Source organism: Dysidea avara, chromosome 9, assembly GCF_963678975.1.
Source record: "Dysidea avara chromosome 9, odDysAvar1.4, whole genome shotgun sequence".
Taxonomy (NCBI): domain Eukaryota; kingdom Metazoa; phylum Porifera; class Demospongiae; order Dictyoceratida; family Dysideidae; genus Dysidea; species Dysidea avara.
Genome location: NC_089280.1, coordinates 6,087,478 through 6,113,916, shown reverse-complemented (window position 1 = coordinate 6,113,916; position 26,439 = coordinate 6,087,478). Strand labels below are relative to the sequence as shown.

Sequence of the window (26,439 nt, the reverse complement as noted above, 5' to 3'; positions counted from 1 at the left end):
AATGAGTATTTGCCTCCCCAGATACCCATTACAGCTAGTGCTACTTCCCCAGTTGATATCCAGGTCACCAGATCTCCATTATACAACTGAAATGTGAGTAATCTTTCTTATCAAGAAAACAACAACACCAACTGAGCATTGAGGCACCTAGATAATTAGATGTGTCTCATTTGCATTAGTGTCAATAGACTCCTCACTAATAAGCATATTATCCTATAGCATGGTCCTCACAAGTATCTTTAAGGCAGAGTAGAGGATTCCACTGTACAATTATGGATTTCATAATAGGCCATCACCTTCTGTGTGATCATGTTTGTATAGTAGTGCATGTGTGCATGCAGTATGGGGTGTGCAATGTAAACATTGCAGGCAGCATACAGTATCATGTCTACATAATATATGCTAAACAATATGTGACCGGATTTGCAAAAAGGTACCTTTTTCACACATTTGACATACCAGCAAGCAAAATGTCATAACTGTTGACTCCTTGCACTGATTGACTTTCTTTTTGTATCACAATGTAGCCACATAATGTAGGCATACTCATAGAAAATTACAGACACGTGCTTGCAATGATACAAAAGTTACAAAGTTTGAAATTTGAAATAATGGGTCAAATTTTATGCGTGAAAAAGGTACCTTTTCGCAAATCCGGTCACATATTTATCTATGCATATATTCATTATGCTATTTAAAAGTTGTGTGTGTGTGTGTGTATGGAAATGAATTGGAGTACAGCCAATTGGCAGCATAACAAGCGGCTAGAACATTGGTTTGATAGTCCAAAGTTTCCAGGAAACACTTTCCATTTGGAGGGGTTTCACAATCTGTATGAGATGTATTTATGTACACTGTACTGTATATGCATGCGTGTGTGTGTGTGTGTGTAATTTTGTTGTATTATTGACACCAAAGTGCTTAGTGGTCCTAGTGACTGACCTGTGTGACATTCAAGGAGTATCAGCATTCAGCCATCCACTTGCTTAATATGGGTTCTCCCAATAGAAATGCACAGTGAGGACAACATGTACATGGCTATATAGGTTGTACTGATTCTATTTTCCCTCTATACACTAATGCTGGTTTTGCAGAGTAAACCAAGATCATGTCTACATTGGTGAAGCATGTACCATTCACATGCAGGAATGTGCATGACGAGCAGTGTAGACAGTGTAGAGAGCATTCATCCCAACTGGTGAACATAGTAACATTACAAACCACATAAACCAAATATATTTATTGCAGATGAAAACACCCTGCCATAATGTATCTATTGTGTATACATTTCCATTAGCAAAACCCCACTATCCTGTGTATGCCGGATGCTCTTTACATAACAAAGTTTACAAGTTTAGTCTTCAAAGATCACTACATGTATAGGTGTGCACACACCAAATTGCATGTACATAGATGACACCTGAATACTTTACCAAACCTCTTCCAGTTAGTATAGGCTTTCCAATGAAGAATAATGGCATGCAATACTGGAAGTAAGGCATTCCACACAAAGCAAAGAAATATGCAAAGCCTGGAAACATAGGTTTGTAAAATTTTGTAGCAATAAACAGTTTGCATGTCCTGGAAGGTGCTAATCTTCAGAAAGCACAAAAGTGACAAGTCTATTATGGCTGCAATATACAGCCGTAATTATAATTTTGCTATAAGAGCCTTTAAACCTCAACAATTAATATGCATGGGATAACGAAAGTAAACTGCTCATATCATCTGCTTTTACAATGTAATCAGCGTAGAATGAGAAACTGGAGTAGTGGTCTAATTTGAGCCTAGTTAAAGTCAACAGGAATGTGGGATGTGAATAATGTTTATTAAAAAGTACATATTGGGATTGTTGTTATTGCTTTATTATCACTAATAATAATATTAATGCTCAATATGGCTAATAAAGAAATGATTAGGTCCCAATGAAATACGCATTAATAATACTCACCTAGTCTTTTCAGCAGTGCATGAGAATAACAGTCAGTGATACATGTGGCTATTCAGTTTTCATAAAATACGACTAGGCCTGCAAAAACAGGGCACTTGGGCGCACAAAATCTGCCCACTTTTCAAACTTCAGCAATTCATTACTTTTTCATCATCATGCTAAACCTAAACAATTAACAATCATTAATCATTTAGTTGGCTTCAAAATACAAGTTATATTCTTTCCTAGTGTCGAGATATAACCTATTATGTAACAGGGTGTAGTTTGTGCCCATATGCTCTATTTTCACAGGTCCAGTCACATATTTCATTTGTGCATATGCTGAATTACTTTTAGTAGTGTTGTTCTTCATGTGCACGAGTGTTTGTTATTTCACAGTAGATTGTACAGTTTCTGTACAGTAGCATAGCTATAATTGAAACAACTGAAGCAGTTGATTTTGTAAAAAAATAGAAAACTAGTGTTCTAGGATTTAAAATTAAGATAGTTTAATGAACTTTGGAAGTGCCTAGAATTTTCAACACTTACGAAACAAATTACAATATATAATTGTTGGTGCAATACATCAGACCTGCTACATCAGGTTTGTGCAGCAAGTTTATGTATTCACACTAGTCTGCACTGCCCACCTTTAGCAGAGGAGCTGCTGGCACCAGGCATGGTTGAGGTGTCACCAGGAGGGGAGCACATGGATTCTAAGGCAGCTGAACATCACAGGTGTTACAGGGTTTTTGATTTCAACACCAAGAACTAGAAGGAATGTCCATAATGGGCACACAATTAATTATATCTTGATTTGTTTATTTTCCTTTATGTAATATTCCTTGTCATGACCATGGTCATGTGTATCTGAGGGCACACCACATTACTAATTTATGTAATTGTTCATGCCTTTTCTAATGGTTCTTTTTTGATTTACACATGATATTATATTAATGATCTTTTGTACACATTCTTTATAGGGTCTGGTTTAACAATTTGCACTTTAGATGAGACTACATTTTCAAACATTTTCTACTACAGCTATCTATATGCAAGCTAGCAGTATTTGGTATATCTCTACTCATAATTTGCAAAATGCACTATTTCCTTTCTTGCTTTTTTCACACTGCAGTGGCATACCAGGAATGTGTACTCTGTAATAACTTGGCCAGGTCACATGTGATATCCAGTTATGTGATTGTAACTGGACTGATATAGCTAGTGTAATGTTGTGGCTGTAAGTTTTGCTGTGATATGCGTAGTCTTTAGTTAGTGGACTAAGGAAGTCTTATCAGTATGTAGCTATGTATGTGTACTCTATAATTATACACATATAATATCTACGTAACTGTGTATGTAATCAATGAGGGTTTTAATGGATATTTGGATGTCATGTCTTATTTATGCAGCATTGATGATGGTGAGATAGTTAGGACTTTGAAGAACCAGTTAACTATTAGCTGACAGCAATGTATATTTTTTTCAAAACTATACATGTACCATGAAAGCTATACATAAAAATGCATAATTGATTAGAGAATTTGTTTTATTGTTCTATTAGAGCAAAACAATCTTTTTAGCTTTTTGTTTGGAGTTCTTTATAGCAGATATGATGAACACTATTAATTCATTGACTAGTTTCACAAACACACAACTTACAATAATAAGCATTTAAAGGCAGTAGGCATGGGTGGATCTTTCAACAAAGTGTTCCATCTGACAGGAGCACTGCATAGTTCACAAAAAAATTATGAATAATGTTTCATGATTTTAGAAGGATAATTTTTTGTAGTGATTATTGTATGGATTAGATTTGCAATAATTACCTGCCAGCAGCCATGTTGACATAGTTTTGAATACATTAATAGATGCCTGAAGCATTTCAGCAAAATGTGACATGTCACAGAAATTTAAAAGATCATCTAATAGAATAGTCAGTAACTCCAATAGAGCAGTCAGGTTGATGTGATTGGTTAATAAATCCATAGTATAATTTTACTGCTATGCAGTTCCTCAAAAGTGCAAATTTAGTAGCATGCACAACATTGGAACTAACGAAATAATGCTGAGCATAGTTTTGAGAATGCTGGGCAAAATGTTGGGCACTGAGCATGGCATTATAAATAGTGGAAGCAAAAAAAATACTGGTGTCTAATTATCAAATGATATGATCAGAAACAGTGTTTTCATGCTGCTTTGCTGCTTCCACAGTATAAAGAGCCACCTTGAGTTTGCAGTTATCATTACCAATCCTCCATTGATACAAGTAAGATCAAACCAACAGGTCAATTCCAGTAGCATGTATTGATAATGCATGGGTGATCATGTGATAATGCATTGTGTTATAATACTGTATGTACATGCATAAATAATTATTTATAACAATTTTTTGTATAAAATTGTTTGCTTGCATGGTCAGTTTATGCCTAATTCCAGTAGAGATTCTTGAAAGCAGACTGGACTTAGTTCATGGTGTAATTCACCTCTAAAATCATAAAAACAGTTTGCATACTAAATTATCTAATAAGACATAAATGCAACAAGAGCATGATATGACTACCAGTATGTACATATAGAGTGTGTATGGTTATTATATGAACATTTTGGATATTATTATATTATACTTACATAATAGTTGAGCATGTGTGTTCTCTGAAAGCCTGGTCAATGGTCACCTGGTACTCCATATTAGGTATTGTAGTGTTAACCTGTATTGTGTTACCATTTTTGATGTTCACAGTACACAAACAAGATGTTATTGGTTGTTTAATAAATTTTGCGATTGGGATTAAGACAACGAACAGTGGCAGCAATAACAGAGTGAAAGCTAATCCATTTACAGTGTTAATGGTGTTCCAGAACTTCCAGCTTCAAGTGGTTGCAATGCTGTAATCAAAATCATGGTTACCAGAATAAATCCATCAACTATGTTTAAAATTTACTAGCATATGGTCTTACTATGAGATGTATTAATGCCATTATTACTAGTGCTACAAGTTGTATATATGAATATTGGTAACATTTATGTTCACTATGATGAGCAGCACCAGTCGACACATCATGTAATAAGATGCAAAACAACGATATTAATATCTTTATAGCAACCTTGAAACTGGTCAAGCAATGGCTTAAATCTTGTGAAAGCTATTTTATGGTTCAGAAATGGTTCCAGCAGGAGTAGTAAGGGAACTCCCATTGCAATTATAGTCTGCATGCTATCAATCTTTAATGATTAGAGGGAAAACATTCTCATGCATGAGTCCCTACTGTACATTTCTACTGGGAAGTAACATTATACCAATTCAGCAGTGGATACAGAGCAATATTCACATATTGACTGGAAGTTATGCATACTGAGTGGGTCCCCAAAGTTGACTGTGTGAATCAGCTATTGTTGCCCAACAAACTCATTAACTTGAGTCTCAGGGCAGTATTAGTAAGCCACAGGAGGACTGTTCAAGTCTGCAAGTCTGCACACAGAGAGGCCATGGAGCCCGAAGTTCCACAATACCTCCAACACCACTAAGCAATACAAGGACAAATGAGTATTTGCTTCCCCAGATACCCATTACAGCTAGTGGGATACTTCCCCAGATGACACCAGGTCACCAGATCTCCATTATACAACTGAAGTGTGAGTACTGTTTCTTATCAAGGAAACAACAATACCAACTGAGCATTGAGACACCTTAATAATTAGATCTGTTTTATTTGTATTAGTGTAAATAGACCCATCACTAATAAAGGTACGTATTTTGCTATAGCGTGGTCCTCACAAGTATCAGAGTAGGGCTAGGGTTCCACTGTGCAATTATAGATTTCATAATAGACCATCACCTTCTGTGTGATCATGTTTGTATTAGTAGTGCATGTGTGCATGCAGTATGGGGTGTGTAATGTAAACATTGTAGGAAGCAAACGGTATCATGTCTACAAAATTTGTACTAAACAATAATATTTATCTGTGTATATATTTATTATGCTATTTAAACGTTGTGTGTGTGTATGTGTGTGTGTGTGTGTGAGTGTGTGTGCGTGCGTGCGTGCGTGCGTGCGTGCGTGCGTGCGTGCGTGCGTGACTCTGTTTGGCAGCATGCAAGTGGCTAGAGTATTGGCCTGATAATCGAAAGGTTCCAGGTTTGATTCCTGGTTATCCCAAGCAAGAAACATTACTCACATTGTTCCAGTCTACCCAGCTGTATAATGGGGACCTGGTGGTCTAGTATCAACTGGGGAAGCAGCCTATCCAACTGTAACAACAATGGGTACCTGGTGTTTACTGGGGAAGCAAATTCCCAAATGTCCTTATCTCTCTTAGCGATGTTGGGGTTGTTGTGGAACTTTTGGTTCTGTGACCTCTCTGTGAAACCTGGACAATTCTCCTGTGGGTTACTACTCCTGCTCCAGGAAGGTTTACCTGCACAAGACTGAAGGGCCTGAGTGGTGCACTGGAATCTCAGTGCTGGTTTGCTGGGCAGTAAAAGCTGTGTTTTGCATGGCTGCCATAGGCTTTGCATTGCTTTGCTTTGTGTGCGTGTGTGTGCATGTGTGTGCAAATGAAGGAGTACAGCCAATTGGCAGCATAGCCAAGTGGCTAGAGCATTAGTCTGATAGTCCAAAGTATTCCAGGAAACACTTTCCATTTGGAGGAATTTCACAATCTCCATGAGATGTATTATGTGCACTGTAGTGTATATGTGTACGTGTGTGTGTGTGCGTGCACGCGTGTGTGTATAATTTTGTTGTATTATTGACACCAAAATGCTTAGTGGTCCTAGTGACTGACCTGTGTGACATTCAAGGAGTATCAGCATCCAGCCATCCACTTGCTTAATATGGGTTCTCCCAATAGAAATGTACAGTGAGGACAACATGTACATGGCTATATAGGTTGTACTGATTCTGTTTGCCCTCTATACACTAATGCTGGTTTTGCAGAGTAAACCAGGATCATATCTACACTGGTGAAGCATGTACCATTCACATGCAGGAATTTGCATGACAAGATAGTAACATTACAGATAACATTAGCCAAATAGATTTATTGTAGATGAAAACACCCTACCACAATGTATCTACTATGTATACATTTCCATTTGCAAAACCCCACTATCCTGTGTATGCCAGATGTTCTTTACATGGCGAAGTTTACTAGACTAGTTTAGTCTTCAAAGATCACTACATGTATAGGTGTGCACACACCAAATTGCATGTACATAGATGACAACGTTACTTTACCAAACTTCTTCCAGTAAGTATAGGCTGTCCAATGAAGAATAATGATATGCAATACTGAAAGTAAGGCATTCTACACAAAGCAAAGAAACATATGCAAAGTCTGGAAACATAAAATTTCTTTGTATGTAATAAACAGTTTGCATGTCCTGGAAGGTGCGTATCTTCAAAAAGCACAAAAGTTACAAGTCTATTATGGCTTCACCTACCTCCTATATACAGCTGTAATTATAATTTTGCTATAAGAGCCTTTAAACCTCAACAATTAATATGCATGGGATAACGAGAGTAAACTGCTCATATCAACTATTTTACAATGTAGTCAGGGTAGGATCAGAAACTGGAGTAGTGGTCTAATTGAATTACTTAAAGTCAACAGGATTGTGGGATGTGAATAATGTTTAAGTACATATTGGGATTGTTGTTATTGCTTTATAATCGCTAATAATAATATTAATGCTCAATATGGCTAATAAAAAAATTATTAGGTCCCATTGAGGTATCAACAACACTCACACAGGATGTTTTTAGCAGTGCATGAGAATAACAGTCAGTGATACATGTAGCCATTCAGTTTTCATAAAATATGACTAGGCCTGCAAAAACAGGGCACTTTGGCACATAAAATTTTCCCACCTTTCAAGCTTCAACGATTCATTACTTTTCCATCATCATGCTAAACCCAAACAATTAATAATCATTAATCATTTAGTTGGTTTCTTAATACAGGTTATATTCTATCCTAGCATCAGGATATAACCCATTATGTGACAGAGTGTAGTATGTGCCCACATGCCCTATTTTCACAGGTAATTTCATTTGTGCATATGCTGAATTACTTTTAGTAGTGTTGTTCTTCATGTGCACAAGTGTTTGTTATTTCGCAGTAGATTGCACAGTTCTGTAACAGTGGCATAGCTATAATTGGGACAACTGAAGCAGTTGCCTTTGTAAAAAAAATATATATATAGAAAAATAGTGTTCAAGAATTTAGAATTAAGATAGTCTAATGGACTGTCGAAGTGTTCAGAATTTTCAACATTTACCAAACAAATTACAATATATAATTGCTGGCGCTACATCAGGTTTGTGCATGTGGGGGTGGCAAGTTTATGTATTCAGGCTAGTCTGCACTGTCCACCTTTAGCAGAGGGGCAGCTGGCACCTGGCATGCTCGAGGGGTGCACATGCATTCCTATAAGGCAGCTGAACATCACAGGTGCCACAGGGCTTTTGATCTCAGTATCAAGTTAAACTAGAAGGAACGTCAATAAATTACATCTTAATTTGTTTATTTTTCTTTATGTAATATTCCTTGTCATGACCATGGTCATGTGTGTCTGAGGGCACACCACATTATTAATTTATGTAATTGTTCATGTCTTTTTCTAATGGTTCTTTTTTGATTTACACAGATATTAATTAACGATCCTTTGTTCACATTCTTTTTAGGGTCTGGTTTAATAATTTGAACTTTAGATGAGACTGCATTTTTAAACATTTTGTACCATAATTATCATCACAGCTATCTATTTACTATGCAAGCTAGCAATATTTGTTATATCTATACTTATAATTTGCAAAATGCGCTATTTCCTTTGTTGCCTTTTTCACACTGCAGTGACATATATACCAGGAATGTGTACACTGTAATAACTTGACAAGGTCACATGTGACATCCAGTTATGTGATTGTAACTGGACTGATATAGCTAGTGTAATGTTGTGGCTGTAATTTTGCTATGATATATGTAGTCTTTTGTTAGTGGACTAAGGAAGTCTTATCAGTATGTAGCTATGTATGTGCACCCTATAATACACATATAATTTAGGTAGATATTTAACTGTGTATGTAATCAGTGAGGGTTGTATTGGAAAATTTGGATGTCATGTCTTATTCATGCATGCAGCAGCAAATTATTATGTTAATGATGGTGAGATAGTTAGGACTTTGAAGAACCAGTTAACTATTAGCTGACAACAATATTATATTTTTTCAAAACTGTACATGTGACCATGAAAGCTATATATATAATTGATTAGAGAATTTGTGGTATTGTTCTATTAGAACAAAACAATCTTTTTAGCTTTTTTGTTTGGAGTTCTTTATATCAGATGTGATGAATGATATCATTTCAATTATGTCATAGACTAGTTTTACAAACACACAACTTGCAATAATAATAATAATAAGCATTTAAAGGCAGTAGCCATGGGTGGATCTTTCTTCAAAGTGTTCCATCTGACAGGTGCTGATAAGCACTGCATAGTTCACAAAAAATTATGAATATCGTTTCATGATTTTAGAAGGATAATATTTTGTAGTGATTATTGTATGGATTAGATTTACACTAATCACCTGCCAGCCATGTTGACATAGTTTTGAATACATTAATAGGTGCTTGAAACATTTCAGCAAAATGTGATATTTCACAGAAATTTAAAAGATCATCTAATAGAATAGTCAGTAACTCCAATAGAGCAGTCAGGTTGATGTGATTGGTTAATAAACTAATAGCAACAGTATAATTTTACTGCTATTCAGTTCCTCAAAAGTGCAAATTTAGTAGCACAAATAATTCTGAACGTAGTTTTGATAATGCTGGGCAAAATTTGGCACCCAACATGGCATTATAATAGTGAACAAAAAAAATGCTGGTGTCTAATTACCAAATGATATGATCAGAAACAGTGCTGTCATGCTGCTTTGCTGCTTCCACAGTATAAAGAGTCACCTTGAGTTTGCAGTTATCATTACCAATCCTCCATTGGTACAGGTTAGGTCAAACCAACAGGCCAGTAGCATGTATTTATAATGCATGAGTGATCATGTGATAATGCATGGGTGATCATGTGATATTGTTTTATTGGGTTGCATATAGTTTTTATAATAACTTTATATGAGCTGCTCAAAATTCATCCAACTGCCTTTTATGGTCATAATTAATATTACCAATGTTTTGATGGTTTCCAATTTAACACGCCTTATAATACAGTATGCACATACATAAATTATGATTTATAATAATTTTTTTACAATATGAACACAAAATGGTTTGCTTGCATGGTCGGTTTATGCCTAATTCCAGTAGAGATTCTCGAAAGCAGACTGGACTTAGTTCATGTTGTAATTCACCTCTAAAATCATAAAAACAGTTTGCATACTAAATTGTATAATAAGACATAAATGCAACAAGAGCATGATATGACTATATACCAGTATGTACATATACAGTAGAGTGTGTATGTTTATTATACGAATATTTTGGATATTATTATATTATACTTACATAATAGTTGATCATGTGTGTTCTCTGAAAGCCTGGTCAATGGTCACCTGGTACTCCATATTAGGTATTGTATATAGTGTTAACCTGTATTATGTTATCACTTTTGATGTTCACAGTACACAGACAAGATGTTATTGGTTGTTTAATAAATGCTGTGATCAGGACTAAGACAATGAATAGTGGCAGCAATAACAGAATGAAAGCTAATCCATTTACAATGTTTATGGTGGACCCATTTCTAGCTTCAAGTGCATGGTTGCAATGCTGTAATCAAAATCATTGTTACCAGAATTAATCCATCAACTATGTTTAAAATTTACTATTACTATGAGATGTATTAATGCCATTATTACTAGTACTACAAGTTGTATATATGCCTTAGTAAAAGTATTGGTAACATTTATGTTCACTATGATGAGCAGCACCAGTCGACACATCATGTAATAAGATGCAAAACAATGATATTTATCTTTATAGCAACCTTGAAACTGGTCAAGCAATGGCTTAAATCTTGTGCAATTTATTTTATGGTTCAGAAATGGTTCCATCAACAGTAATAGGGGAAGTCCGATTGTGAATACTAGTCTGCATGCTATCAATCTTTAATAAATACATTAATGATTAGAGGGAAAACATTCTCATGCATGAGTCCCTACTGTACATTTCTATTGGGAAGTAACATCATACCAATTCAGCGGTGGATACAGAGCAATTTTTACATGACATGTTATACATACTAAGTGGGTCCCAGAAGCTGGCTGTGTGAAACAGCTATTACTGTAATGCCCAACAAACCAGCACTGGTATGCCTGTGCATCACTTGTTAACTTGAGTCACAAATCATCCTGGGGCAGTACTAGTAAGCCACAGGATGATTGTTCAAGTCTGCAAGCCTGCACACAGAGAGGCCATGGAGCCCAAAGTTCCACAATGCCTCCAACACCACTAAGCAAGACAAGGACAAATGAGTATTGGCTTCCCCAGTTAATATCAGATACCTAGTACAGCTAGTGGACTACTTCCCCAGTTGACACCAGGTCACCAGATCTCCATTTTACAACTGAAATGTGAGTAAAGTTTCTTATCAAGGGAACAACAACATCCAGTGAGCAGTGAGACACCTTGATAATTAGATGTGTCTCATTTGTATTAGTGTAAATAGACACCTCACTAATAAAGGTATTATGCTATAACATGGTATTCACAAGTATCTTTGAATCAGAGTAGAGGGTTCCACTATACAATTATGGATTTCATAATAGCCTGTCACTTCTGTGTGATCATGTTTGTATTAGTAGTGCATGTGTGGATGTAGTATGAGAGTGTGCAATGTAAACATTGTAGGCAGCAAACAGTATCATGTCTACATAATATGTACTATACAATTTTTTCTATGCATATATTCATCATGCTATTTCAAAGTCTGTGTGTGTGTGTGTGTGTGTGTGTGTGTGCGCGTGTGTGCAATTTTGTTGCATTAATGTCACCAAAGTGCTTAATGGTCCTAGCGACTGACCTGTGTGACATTCAAGGAGTAGTCAGCATGCACAAATAAGTGAGTAACAGTTGCTTAATATGAGTTCTCCCAATAGAAATGTACAGTGAGGACAACATGTACATGGCTATATAGGTTGTATTGACTCTGTTTGCCCTCTATACACTTTTTGTGCTGGTTTTGCAGAATAAACTGGGATCATGTCTACATTGGTGAAGTGTGTACTATTCACATGCAGGAATGTGCATGATAAGCAGTGTAAACAATGTATAGAGCATTCGTCCCATCTGGTTAACTATAGTAACATTACAAACCACATAAGCCAAATAGATTTATTGCAGATGAAAACACCCTACCATATTGTCTTCTGTGTATACATTTCCATTAGCAAAACTCCACTATCCTGTGTATGCTGGATGCTCTTTACATAGCAAAATTTACTAGTTTAGTCTTCAAAAATCAACTACATGTATAGGTGTGTGCACCTAAATTGTATTACTGAATGCTTTATTAGACCTCTGCTAGTAAGTATAGGATTTCCAATGATTCAGAATAATGGCATGCCAATACTGAATTTAAAGTAAGACATTCCACACAAAGCAAAGAAACATGCAAAGTCCGGAAAACATATATTATAGGTACATAGGAATTTCTTTGTATGCAATGAACAGTTTGCATGTCCTGGAAGGTGCTTATCTTCAGAAAGTACAAAAGTGACAAGTCTATTATTGCTGCACCTACCTCCTACAGTATATACCATAATTCTAATTTGCCACTTAAACTTAATTATTAGTTTCTCATCCCTGTTCTCACCACAGTTTTTCTTACCTCATCAAGGATTTTTTGCACCACTGGTGGCTTAGTGCAATCATCCAGCACCTTTTAAAGTTGGTACCCTGCTAGAGCAGTTTAAGAAAACTACATTCTGAGTAATTTTAGCTAGCTAATTCAGTTATCTACACCCCCTGTAGAGTTAGTAAAACATAAAATAAAAATCTGCCTTCTCACACTGGTATTTTGAGTGCAGGAGGATGGAAACTAATAATTAAGTTTATGTGGCTTAAGAGCTTTTAAGCCTCAACACTTAATATGAGATAATGAAAGTAAACGGCTCATGTCACTGATTTTACAATGTAATCAGTGTAGGATCAGAAACTGGAGTAGTGATCTAATTGAGTTAGCTAAAGTCAACAGGAATATGGGATGTAGATGATGTTTAAGTACATAATTGGGATTGTTGGTATTGCTTTATAATCACTAATGATAATGAAATGATTAGGTCCGATTGAGGTATCAACAATTCTCACCCAGGATGTTTTCAGCAGTGCATGAGAATATCAGTCAGATATACATGTAACTAGCATTTTAAAAATATGACTGGGCGTGCAAAACAGGGCATTTGGGTACACAAAATTTACCTACTTTTTCAAACTTCAGCGATTCACGTTTTCATCATCATGCTAAAGCCAAACAATTAACAATCATTAAACATTTAATTGGCTTCATAATACAGGTCACAGAGTCCAGATATTCTATCCTACCATCAAGATAGAACCTGTTATGTAACAGGGTGTAGTTTGCGCTCATATACCCTATTTTGCAGGCCAGGTTACAAATTTCATTTGTGCATATGCTGAATTGTTTTTAGTAGTGTTCTTCAAGTGTCTGTTCTTTCCCAGTAGATTGTACAGTTTCTGGAACAGTAGCATGGCTATAATTTGGACAACTGAAGCATCTTCTTTTGTGACAATAGAAAAATAGGTTTGAATGAGACTTATAGAATTTAGAGCTAAAATCGATTTAGTATTGCGTGGGAGGTAGCAAAAATATTAATGTCATCATAAAAAATAGAGCAGCCACCAACACTTGACTCTAATAAAGCACTTGCCTTCTAAATGTCCAGGCTGCACTTCTGCAGAAGTGTCTAGAATTTTCAACACAAATTACAATCAAGACACACGGTAGTGTGTCGTGCGGCCCAAGAAGCCGGCGCGCAACCCCGGCTTCTTGACAGGAAGAAAGAAAACGCAATTTTCGCACCTCCGTAGCTCTGTGCTGCCTTGATAAAACAAGACAAATTTTGCTGTGAACATTCCCTCCAACTTCAGTACTCCACATTCCAAATTTGAGCGAAATCGCTTCAGGCATTCCTGAGATATGCGACTTCAAAAATTGGCTTAGTTTCTTCGTTTTTTTTTTCTTCTTATTTTTCTTCCTCTTTTCGCACACTTACAAAAACTGCTATAAAACGCGAACGCGTTATCCGATTGCCTTGAAATTTGGCACACAGAAGGGGGGTATAAAGGCGCATATCTGTACCAACTGTGGCTGGAATACCATAAACAGGCAAAGAGTTATGAGCGATTATGCACGGAAAATAACACCAATATGTTGTCACGCCTACAGGGTAAACCGCGTATGGGAAGAAGCTGAAAATCGGTGGGTGAATAGGTTAACTATTGAACCTCAAACCTTTTGTGGTTTGAAAGAAATCGAGCTAAAAACCAGGAAGATACAGCGAAAAAATCAACAGTGTGTAACAATTACGCAATCGAGATTAGCTAATTTTTATTATTATTATTATTATTATGCTTGCCACGCCTACCAGATAAACCACTTGTGGTAATGCTTCTGAAAATCGCTGTACAGATGGAGTTATCATCTTAGAAAGGCTCTTCAATGGTGTAGAAAAATCAGACTTAAAGCCACGGAGTTATAACACGAAATCCAACTTGGTGTAGCAAGTGCGAGATCGAGATACTCTAATAGAGCAGTCATCCTAATAGAGCAGTCACCCTGAAGAGAATTCAAGAGATCAGTTAGAAATAAGTAACCTGTATAGAGATCAGCTACAAACAAATCACCCTGTAGAGAGTTCAGCTACAAACAATTCACCCTGTTCAGACATCAGTTAGAAGAAGCTTTCTTGTAGAGAGTTCAGTTACAAACAAATCACCCTGTTGAAAGATCAGCTAGAAGATGTCACCTTATAGATAGTTCAGTTACAAAGAAACCACCATGTAGAGAATTCAGCTACAAACTAGTGACCCTGTAGATACATCAGCTAGAAGAAGTTACCTTGTAGAGAGTTCAGCTACAAAGAAACCATTCTGTAAAGAGCTCAGCTGCAAACAAATCACTTATACAGAATTCAGCTACAAACAAATCACCCTGTAGAGAGATCAGCTAGAAGAAGTTACCTTGTAGATAGTTCAGCTACAAACAAATCATCCTGTAGAGAGATCAGCTAGAAGAAGTTACCTTGTAGATAGTTCAGTTACAAACAATTCACCCTGTACAGAGCTCAGTTAAAAGAGGTTTCCTTGTAGAGAGTTCAGCTACAGACAAATCACCCTGTAGAGAGATCAGTTAGAAGAAGTTACCTTGTAGATCGTTCAGCTACAAACAATTCACCCTGTAAAGAGATCAGCTAGAAGAAGTTACCTTGTAGAGAGTTCAGCTACAAAGAAACCATCATGTAGAGAATTCAGCCGCAAACAAATCATATATAGAGAGTTCAGCTACAAACAAATCTCCCTGTAGAGAGATCAGCTAGAAGAAGTTTCCTTGTAGAGAGTTCTGCTACAAACAAATCACCCTGTAGAAAGATCAGCTAGAAGAAATCACCTTGTAGAGAGTTCAGCTTCAAAGAAGCAATCATGTGAGAGTTCAGGTACAAACAAATTGTCCTGTAGAGAGATCAGCTAGAAGAAGTTTCCTTGTAGAGAGTTCTGCTACAAACAAATCACCCTGTAGAAAGATCAGCTAGAAGAAATCACCTTGTAGAGAGTTCAGCTTCAAAGAAGCAATCATGTGAGAGTTCAGGTACAAACAAATTGTCCTGTAGAGAGATCAGCTAGAAGAAGTTACCTTGTAGAGAGTTCAGCTACAAAGAAACCATCATGTAGATAGTTCAGGTACAAACAAATCACCCTGTAGAAAGATCAGCTATAGAAGAAATCACCTTGTAGAGAGTTCAGCTACAAAGAAACTATCATGTAGAGAGTTCAACTACAAACAAATCACCCTGTAGAAAGATCAGCTATAGAAGAAATCACCTTGTAGAGAGTTCAGCTACAAAGAAACCATCATGTAGAGAGTTCAGCTACAAACAAATCGGCTTGTAGAGAGATCAGCTAGAAGAAATTACCTTGTAGAGAGTTCAGCTACAAAGAAACCATCATGTAGAGAGTTCAGCTGCAAACAAATCACCTGTAGAGAGTTAAGCTACAAACAAATCTCCCTGTAGAGAGATCAGCTAGAAGAAATCACCTTGCAGGGAGTTCAGTTACAAAGAAATAAACCATGTAGAGAGTTCAGCTGCAAACAAATCACCTGTAGAGAGTTCAGCTAGAAACAAGTCACCCTGTAGAGAGATCAGCTAGAAACAAGTCACCTTGTAGAGAGTTCAGCTAGAAGAAGTCACATTTTAGAGCTACAAAGAAACTACCATGTAGAGTTCAGCTGCAAACAAATCACCCTGTAGAGAACTCAGCTACAAACAAATCGCCCTGTAGAAAAATTAGCTAGAAGAAGTTACCTTATAGGGAGTTCGGCTATGAACAGATCACCCTGTAGAGAGTTCAGCTACAAACAAATCACCCTGTAGAGAGTTCAGCTACAAATAAATCACCCTGTAGAGAGTTCAGTTACAAAGAAACCACCATGTAGAGAGTTCAGCTGCAAAAAAAATCAATCACTCTGTTGAGAGTTCAGCTAGAAGAAGTCACCTTGTAGAGAGTTAAGCTGCAAATAAATCACCCTGTAGAGAATTCAGCTACAAACAAATCACCCTGTAGAAAGATCAGCTAGAAGAAGTTACCTTGTAGAGAGTTCAGCTACAAAGAAACCACCATGTAGAGAGTTCAGCTGCAAACAAATCACCTGTAGAGAGTTCAGCTAGAAACAAGTCACCCTGTAGAGAGATCAGCTAGAAGAAGTCACATTGTAGAGAGTTCAGCTACAAAGAAACTACCACGTAGAGAGTTCAGCTGCAAACAAATCATCCTGTAGAGAGTTCAGCTAGAAGAAGTCACCTTTTAGAGAGTTCAGCTACAAAGCAACCACCATGTAAAGAGTTCAGCTGCAAAAAACTCAATCACCTTGTAGAAAGATCGACTAGAAGAAGTTACCTTGTAGAGAGTTCAGCTACAAAGAAACCACCATGTAGAGAGTTCAGCTGCAAACAAATCACCTATAGAGAGTTCAGCTAGAAACAAGTCACCCTGTAGAGAGTTCAGCTAGAAGAAGTCACATTGTAGAGAGTTCAGCTACAATGAAACTCCCATGTAGAGAGTTCAGCTGCAAACAAATCACCCTGTAGAGAACTCAGCTACAAACAAATATGCAGTGTAAAAAGATCAGCTAGAAGAAGTTACCTTGTAGAGAGTTCAGCTACAACGAAACCACCATGTAGAGAGTTCAGCTACAAACAAATCACCTGTAGAGAGTTCAGCTACAAACAAATCACCCTGTAGAGAGATCAGCTAGAAGAAGTCACCTTGTAGAGAGTTCAGCTATAAAGAAACCACCATGTAGAGAATTCAGCTGCAAACAAACACCCTGTAGAGAACTCAGCTACAAACAAATCGCCCTGTAGAAAGATCAGCTAGAAGAAGTTACCTTGTAGGGATTTCAGCTACAAACAAATCACCCTGTAGAGAGTTCAGCTACAAAGAAACCATTCTGTAAAGAGCTCAGCTGCAAACAAATCACTTGTACAGGATTCAGCTACAAACAAATCACCCTGTAGAGAGATCAGCTAGAAGAAATTACCTTGTAGATAGTTCAGCTACAAACAAATCACCCTGTAGAAAGATCAGTTAGAAGACGTTACGTTGGAGAAAGTTCAGCTACAAAGAAACCATTTTGTAAAGAGCTCAGCTGCAAACAAATCACCTGTACAGAATTCAACTACGAACAAATCACCCTGTAGAGAGATCAGCTATAAGAAGTTACCTTGTAGATAGTTCAGCTACAAACAAATCTCCCTGTAGAGAGATCAGCTAGAAGAAATTACCTTGTAGAGAGTTCAGCTACAAAGAAACCACCATGTAGAGAGTTCAGCTGCAAAGAAATCATCCTGTAGAAAATTCTGCCAGAAACAAATTGCCCTGTAGAAAGATCAGTTAGAAGAAGTTACCTTTTAGAGAGTTCAGCTACAAAGAAACCATTCTGTAAAGAGCTCAGCTGCAAACAAATCACCTATACAGAATTCAGCTACAAACACATCACCCTGTAGAGAGATCAGCTAGAAGAAGTTACCTTGTAGATCGTTCAGCTACAAACAATTCACCCTGTAGAGAGAGCAATTAGAAGAAGTCACCTTGTAGAGTGTTCAGTTACAAAGAAACCACCATGGAGATTTCTGTAATCAATATAATATTATGTGACCGGATTTGCGAAAAGGGGTCTTCCACACACATCCAATTCCGTAACCGTTGGAGACCATAACTCAGTGTTCAAGTAACATATTAACCTGAAAATTTCACCACGTATTCAGCTATAGTGGTGCGCACCACTGTCCAAAATTCAAGGCAATAGCTCTTTCCAATCTGAAGTTATCAATTGTCAAAGTTGGCAAATTGGATGTGTGTGGAAGACCCCTTTTCGCAAATCCGGTCACATATGTATTATACAGTATATATAATTTGTACATTTACTGATAAAATATTTAAAGTACATCTACTTCATCTTTTCTTCTTCCTGTAGTAAAGAAAAAAACATAGGTTAAAAAAGTCCCAAAGCTGGCCATAGGCCGGCTTTGGGGTATACAAATACAAAAAGAAATGAAATCTAATCCAAAACAGCCAAGCTGTAAAAAAAAGTGTGCGGCCCTCAGAAAGGCTATGGTGAAAAAAAGATGTGAAATCCAAGGTGGCGGCCAAGAAATGGCTGTGATGGTAGGTTAATGGTAAAAATTTTAATAATGACAATTTAGGTAAATTTTGTGAAGCGGCACAAAAATTCACCTGAATTGTCGTTATTAAAATTTTTACCATTAACCTACCATCACAGCCATTTCTTGGCCGCCACCTTGGATTTCACATCTTTTTTCACCATAGCCTTTCTGAGGGCCGCACACTTTTTTTGCAGCTTGGCTGTTTTGGATTAGATATATAATTACTGGTGCTACATTAAGTTTGTGCGGGGGTGGCAAGTTTATGTATCCCACCACCCACCTTTAGCAGAAAGGTGGCTGGCACCAGACATGCCCAAGGTGCCACCAGAAGGAGCACAGCCATTCCTAAAACAGCTTCCCATCACAGGTGCCACAGGGTTTTTGATCTCAGTATAAAGAAACTAGATGTTTTGGCCTGGGAATGTCCATAATAGGCACACAATTAATTATATACTTTCCTTGCCACAACCATTGCCATACATGTCCGAGGGCACACCACATTACTAATTTATGTTATTGTTCATGCCTTTTTCCAATGATTCTTTTATGATTTATATACACAGATAGTTAATAATCTTTTGTTCACATTCTTTGTGGGGTCTGCTTTAATAATTTGCACTTTAGATGAAATTGCATGGTCAAACATTTTCTATTGAAATTACTATCACAGCTATCTATTTACTGTGCAAGCTAACAGTATTCAGTACATCTATACTCATAATTATATCTGTAAAATGCACTATTTCCATTGTTGTCTTTTTCACACTGCAGTGGCATGCCAGGAATGTGTACACTGTAATAACTTGGCCAGGTCACATGTGACATCCAATTATGTGATTGTATCTGGACAGATATAACTTTTATAATATTGTGGCTGTAATTTTTGTAATGATATAGTCTTTTTTAAATGGCTGTGGACTAAGGACCTCTTATTAGTGTGTAGCTATGTATGTGCACCCTATATACACATATAATGTACGTAGATATCTGACTGTGTATGTAATCAGTGAGGGTTTTAATGAATGATTTGGATGTCATGTCTTATTGATGCAGCAGCAAATTAATTTATATTAATGATGCATGGTGAGATAGTTAGGATATAGAAGAACCAGTCAAATATTAGCTGACAGCAATTGTTTTTGAAAACTGTACATGTAAACATGATAGCTATAATTGTAATGTATAATTGATTAGAGAATTTGTGTGATTGTTTTATTAGAGCAAAAAAAATCTTTTTAGCTTATTGTTTGGAGTTATTTATTGTAGATGTGATGAATGTTGTTATTTCAACTATGCCATAGACAAGTTTTGCAAACACAAACTTACAATGATAATCATGTTGCCATATGCATGGCCGTGGGTGAATCTTTCTTCAGTATTCCATCTAACTGCATGGTGTTGATAAGCACTGCATAGTTCACATCTAATGATAAAGTCTTATTATCTATGATTTTTAAGGATATATTTTTTTAGTAATTGTATGGATTAGATTTGCACTGATCAACTGCCAGTCATGCTGATATAAATATAGTTTTGTATATGGGAACCTCAAGCATTTAAGCAAAATACTGGCATAATAGGCAGCATTGTTTGTGCTATACTATGAAGTTTTATGTGTGAAGAGGCATGTCACAGAAATTTAAAAGATCATCATACATAGTAATTAATCTAATAGAATAGTTAATAGAGCAGTCATGTTGATATGATTGGCTAATAAATTAATATCAACAGTATAGTTTTACTGCTAAACAGCTCTTCAAAAGTGCAAATTTAGCAGCATGCAAAACATTAGAACTAAGGAAATAATGCTGAGCATATAGCTTTGAGAATTCTTGGCAAACATTTTGGGCAACCCAGCATGGCATTATAAATCAAAGCAGTATAATAGCAAAAATATGTTGGTGTATAATTTTCAAATGACATGATCAGAAACAGTGTTGATATGTTGTTTTGCTGCTTCCACAATATTAATGTTGTGAAGAGTCACCTTGAGTTTGTTGTTATCATTACTAATCTTCCATTGTTAAGGTTAGGTCAAACCGACAGGCCAATTACGGTGGCATGACATTGCATGGGTGATTATGAGATATTGGGTGTTGCATACAGTTTTTTTATAATAACCTTATAAGGGTTATTCCACACTAATCCAACTGCTTTTTATAATATAATAATTGATTAATATTTTGTTGGTCTCTAATTTAACATTATAATACCAAGAGTTAATAGTATGGGAGGGTAATACAGTATGTACATGCATAGATAATTACAGTATCTTTAACATACAATTAATATAACACAAAATGGTTTGCTTGCGTGGTTAGTTTATACCTAATTCCAGTAGAGATTCTCGAAAGCAGACTGGACTTGGTTCATGATGTAATTCATCTCTAAAATCATAAAAACAGTTTGCATACTAAATTGTTCTAATAAGATCTAAATGTAACAAAAGTATGGACTACCAGTATGTACATACTGTATGTGACTGGGCTTGCTAAAGGTACCTTTTTCACACAGAAAATTTGACCCATATTTTGAACTTTGAAGCTTTGTAACTTTTCTATCATTACATATAATTTTCTGCAATTTTGCACGAGTGCAGCTAAAGTATCTGGCTGCATTCTGAAACTAAAAGCAAGTTAATCAGTATAAGGAATCAAGTGTTACATCATTTTGTTTGCTGACATGTAAAATGTGTACCTTTTTGCAAATCCGGTCACATAATATAATACAGTATGCATGTTTATTTATATAAATATTCTGGTTATTATTATATTATACTTACATAATAGTTGAACGTGTGCGTTCTCTGAAAGCCTGGTCAATGGTCACCTGGTACTCCATGTTAGGTATTGTAGTGTTTTCCTGCATTGCGTTATCACTTTTGATGTTCACAGTACACAAACAAGATGTTATTGGTTGTTTAATAAATGTTGCGATTAAGATTAAGACAATGAATAGTGGCAGCAATAACAGAGTGAAAGCTAATCCATTTATGATGTTGATGGTAGACCCATTTCCAGCTTCAAGTGGTTGCAATGCTGTAATCAAAATCATTGTTACCAGAATTAATCCATCAACTACGTTTAAAACTTCACTAGTATATGGTCTTACTATGAGATGTATTAATACCATTATTACTAGTGCTACAAGTTGTATGTATGCCTTAGTAAAAGTATTGGTAACATTTATGTTCACTATGATGAGCAGCACCAGTCGACACATCATGTAATAAGATGCAAAACAACGATATTTATCTTTATAGCAACCTTGAAACTGGTCAAGCAATGGCTTAAATCTTGTGAAATTTATTTTATGGTTCAGAAATGGTTCCAGCAGGAGTAGTAAGGGAAGTCCTATTGCAATTACTAGTCCACATGCAGTAGCTACTAAACCATAAACCAAATGACGTCCATTAAAGTACTCAAGATCAGGAGATAGGTGGGTAAAGACTTTGCTCACTCCTGTAAACCTTAGTGGCCTCATTAGTAGCAATGAAGTTGAAGCTATTGAGGTATATGATAGCAGTAACAGAAAACAAATAACATGGATGATTCCTCTACTAACAAATAGCGAGAGTCGACTAGAAAATCTTGCTGATATGCTGATGAGTAATAAGATCACCAGGACAGCTAATGGGTGTACGTAATGGATAAACTGCTGGTCAACTCCACTTAATCCTTTCACAAAACAGAGCTCTCCCAAAAATTGTGGAGTTAGTCTAGCAAGGCTAGACACAATGGTCACAATCCTATACAGAATGCCAGAAGAACATAAGACTTGTCCCAATAAAATATCTACCACACTGTAGTAAAATGTTAGACCGTAGAAGTTCCAGATTCCAACTTTAAAATACATTATTGTAAATACCAGTATGATACTAACTATCCAGTATAGAAATGTCATTGTTATGACAAAAACTGTTTGCTCCATGGTACATTTGTTGGTATTAACACAAATGACAGAATCAAATGACAAAGTGTAGCCATCTTCACACTTTCCACAAGCTATTCCTAACCTGTGTTCCCCACATTGATCATCTGGTGATGACGGTAGAGGACGAAATGTAGTAGTACCTTCATGATTCCTCAAATTGCAGTAGTTGACTGGACAAATACCGACAGTAGTTTGTTTGTCAACAAAACCAAACCAATAGCCTCTTCTGATTTTAGCACTGCTACCAGAACATTGAATGGTGTCATCTCTATCATAGCAAATACACTTTTCAAGTTGATTATCATACTGAAATCCAGAATGACAGGGGGATAATTCTATTTTCAAGTTTACCATAATTGGTGTCCATGTATAGGCAGTATCATACAAGGAGTGAAACTGTATTACAATTGTTGGAGGATTTGTATCTACTATTGGTTCCTTGCCAGCTACTTGAAGGTTACTCATTCCCTGTAATGACATACAACTCAATGAGTATATCATATCTCCTCCTATAGAATAGTTATCATTTCCACTGATTGTCACAACTGAGAATGACACTGCTCCAGCTGGTTTTCCAATGTTATCAACTACACAAGCTGGAATAGCAATACCTTGACCAAGCATTATGTCATTAACAGAGTATGTAGGATATCCTAAAATATCAACACTGCTCCTTCTGACTTGACTATCATTTACTGGGTCAACATCATTCTCTTCTATTGCACTAGAATCAGTTAGAAAATATGCAGGAGGGTCTAGTCTTAATTCTACTGGTGAAGTGACTATTTGTTCACCTAACACATGTTTAGTAATATTCAACTCAGATTGAAACACTCCATCACAAGATGATGATATACTGAAGAATACTGAACTTCCTCCTATTACAGCTACATTACCATTAAACTGGATATTTGTACTGTTCATCACTTCTAAAATGTTGTTAACATTTCTGTAGCAGTTATTACTTGGCAATACATTACAGTACATTACTCCTCCATATCTTATTGCTTGATTGTTATTGAAGATGACATCAGATTGTGTAGCAAATGTTAGTTTTGAGTTCAGATCAAGATATAGTGCTCCACCATGTTCTGCAGTATTCTTTTCAAACAAGGTAACTCCTTCATCAAATATTAAATTTGAATTCACAAGATAGAGAGCCGTACCAACATTGTTTGTAAACACACAATCTTTAATTGTCACATTAGTAGTGTACCGTGAATAATTAGAACCACCATGATACACAACACTATTGATGTCACTGATATTATTAAATTTACTATTTTTAATTGTATAAGAACCTACTATAGGACAGTAAACATTTGATGGATGTGATATATACACACCTGCTCCATGTCCACCACCTCTGTTGTGTTCAAATATTGTATTGATGAGATGTAGTCTGTGCTTGGGTGTGGTGAAAAGCACTAAACCACGGCTGTGCCTTCTGGAAATATGAACTGCTGAATCACATATAATGATACTGGGGTAATGTGGCTTAGGCATATGAATTGCAGAGCTAGAGAAATAAAATGCACTTCCATTTGTTAGGATTTGGTTGAAATTAAATTTCATATTTGAAACAGTAACACTTAGATGATAGTAGTCAGACACTACAACTAGACCATGTCCAGACTGTAACACATTATGTGCAATTTGCAGTTGCTGAAATTTTATTTTAATATAACGACTGACTGAAAGAAATGGACCACCAACATTGCTTGTAAATATCAACTTATTGAAAGAGACAACTGATAGTTTATCATCAGTACGTATGCGTCTTATCAATTTAGAGTACATGACTGAAACTAGAGCAGACTTTCCATTGTTGTATTGAAACCTTGACCTTTGTAGTTGTATACTCTCAACATTAAAGAACATTATATTTGAAGCAGTGTTGTTACGAAACAAACATGATGATAAATGAATGTTATAATTATTACTAATTGACACTATACTTCCATCAATGAAAGCGTTTGAGTCAAATGTCACATTTGTGAAAATAACATTTGCAAATGAGGAATTCCATGAAGTATGCATAGATATAGACACTAGGTCTCTTTTGTAATAGGACTCTGGTATAAAATAATTAGAGCCATTGGCAAAGATTGAGTTAGCAACCAGTAGGCTAAAGTTTGCAGAATTTATAGCTTTTACTTCAAATAGTTGTCCACCAAATCTTTTTGGAGCTGTATTCGCAAATACACTATCATTGACACTGACTGTTGACTTAACTTGCTTGGAATATTCAATGAACAGACCTCCAAAGGAAAATTCACCTTGATTGACCCCATCTGAAAAATGAACTTCGTCAATATCAACATTTCCAGATACTTCATACATCTTAACATAAGTTTCTATAAATGCACACCTCTGGATTGCCATGTCAGTGCCAAAATGAAACTGCAAACGAGACTGAGGTAATAAATCATTTCTTCCAAATACTCTTTGCAAATTATAATCTCCACATCTTCTCCAGATGACATTTCTAATGACAATATTGCTACAGTCATTAAGTTTTAAAGTGCCAGTAGAGGTACAGGTAATTTCAGGATTGTTATGACCAATTATTGTGATGTCCCGAATGTCTCTCAGTTCAATATTTGATGATAGAGAAATGTTAGGAATTGTTATGTTCACGATGGTGTTACTATGCATTTGACTCAACACATCTTCAAAGCATTCACAATGAGGTAAAGACTGTACATGACATACACAAAGACTTGACTGATTTGTGCTATTAAAACTGTTCCACTCGTATGTATCATTGATGACTGTTATCATTTTGGGTGATAAACTAGACACACTACCAATAATGAGATGAAACTGTAAACCCAGACATATCCACATTGTACAAATGTCAATCATTTTCCTGGAAAAATAATGAAAAACTTTCTTAAAATTGGGAATCAAGAAGTATTTCACCTTTTATAATTTCAACCAACATATTAAATTAAAGAAACTCTCTTATAGTTTTGTTGAGATGGTTGGCTTGCTATCACTATATACTAACATCAGACACAATCTCCAGCTATTTCACTATGATATGTATACACTAAATGACCCTAACAATCCAATCGCACCATTTGCCCAACTATACAGTAGCTTAACACGGTCACAATACCTTATTGATTTGACTTTGGCTTGGCAGGAAAACAAGTTACAATGTGAATTAGCCTCAATACACAACTGTATGTATTCATTCCAAGAAAGCAGAGAGTCGTAGCTACACCGAACTATTAATACAAGCAGTTGGAAATGTATACTAAACTACTGAACAAAACATTTTACTTATATTACCAAAACACTGCATATGATTGTGTAGGAGTTGTACACACATAAACACATTACACAAAGTAGACATGCCTTTAGCAAACACATTAATGGTAAGAGGGTAAACATTCTCATTGTGTGTGAATGTATGGGGTCTTTACTACATACTTTTCTATTGGGAAACACAGTATGGTACACATGCCTAGCCAGTAGTGGATGCAAAACAATTTTGACATGTTGACTGCTAGAGTTGGGGTATGCCACTAGAGTTGGGGTATAGTTACTTCAGAAAAGTAACAGTTTGGTCACTAGTTACTCATTATTCTAGATTATTTACAGTTACATTTGTAAAGGTATAACTATAGTATTATCATATGCTT

General features: G+C 36.1%; 1 protein-coding gene and 1 long non-coding RNA gene across 2 annotated transcripts; one reads left to right on the top strand and one right to left on the bottom strand.

The window, feature by feature from the left end:
* Positions 1 to 1,386: 1,386 nt before the first annotated feature.
* LOC136266849 (uncharacterized) lies at positions 1,387 to 3,459 on the top strand. Its single transcript, XR_010706322.1, has 3 exons — positions 1,387 to 3,002; positions 3,066 to 3,170; positions 3,343 to 3,459. It is a non-coding gene; the product is annotated as an uncharacterized lncRNA (long non-coding RNA).
* Positions 3,460 to 10,162: 6,703 nt separating this feature from the next.
* LOC136266609 (uncharacterized) lies at positions 10,163 to 25,654 on the bottom strand. Its single transcript, XM_066061607.1, has 4 exons — positions 21,636 to 25,654; positions 21,182 to 21,240; positions 20,180 to 20,276; positions 10,163 to 10,305 (listed from the first exon to the last, which is right to left on the bottom strand). Exons 1-3 carry the CDS (start codon positions 25,652 to 25,654, stop codon positions 20,188 to 20,190), a joined length of 4,167 nt encoding a protein of 1,388 aa, XP_065917679.1. The 3' UTR covers positions 10,163 to 10,305; positions 20,180 to 20,187.
* Between the last annotated feature and the right edge of the window lie 785 nt (positions 25,655 to 26,439).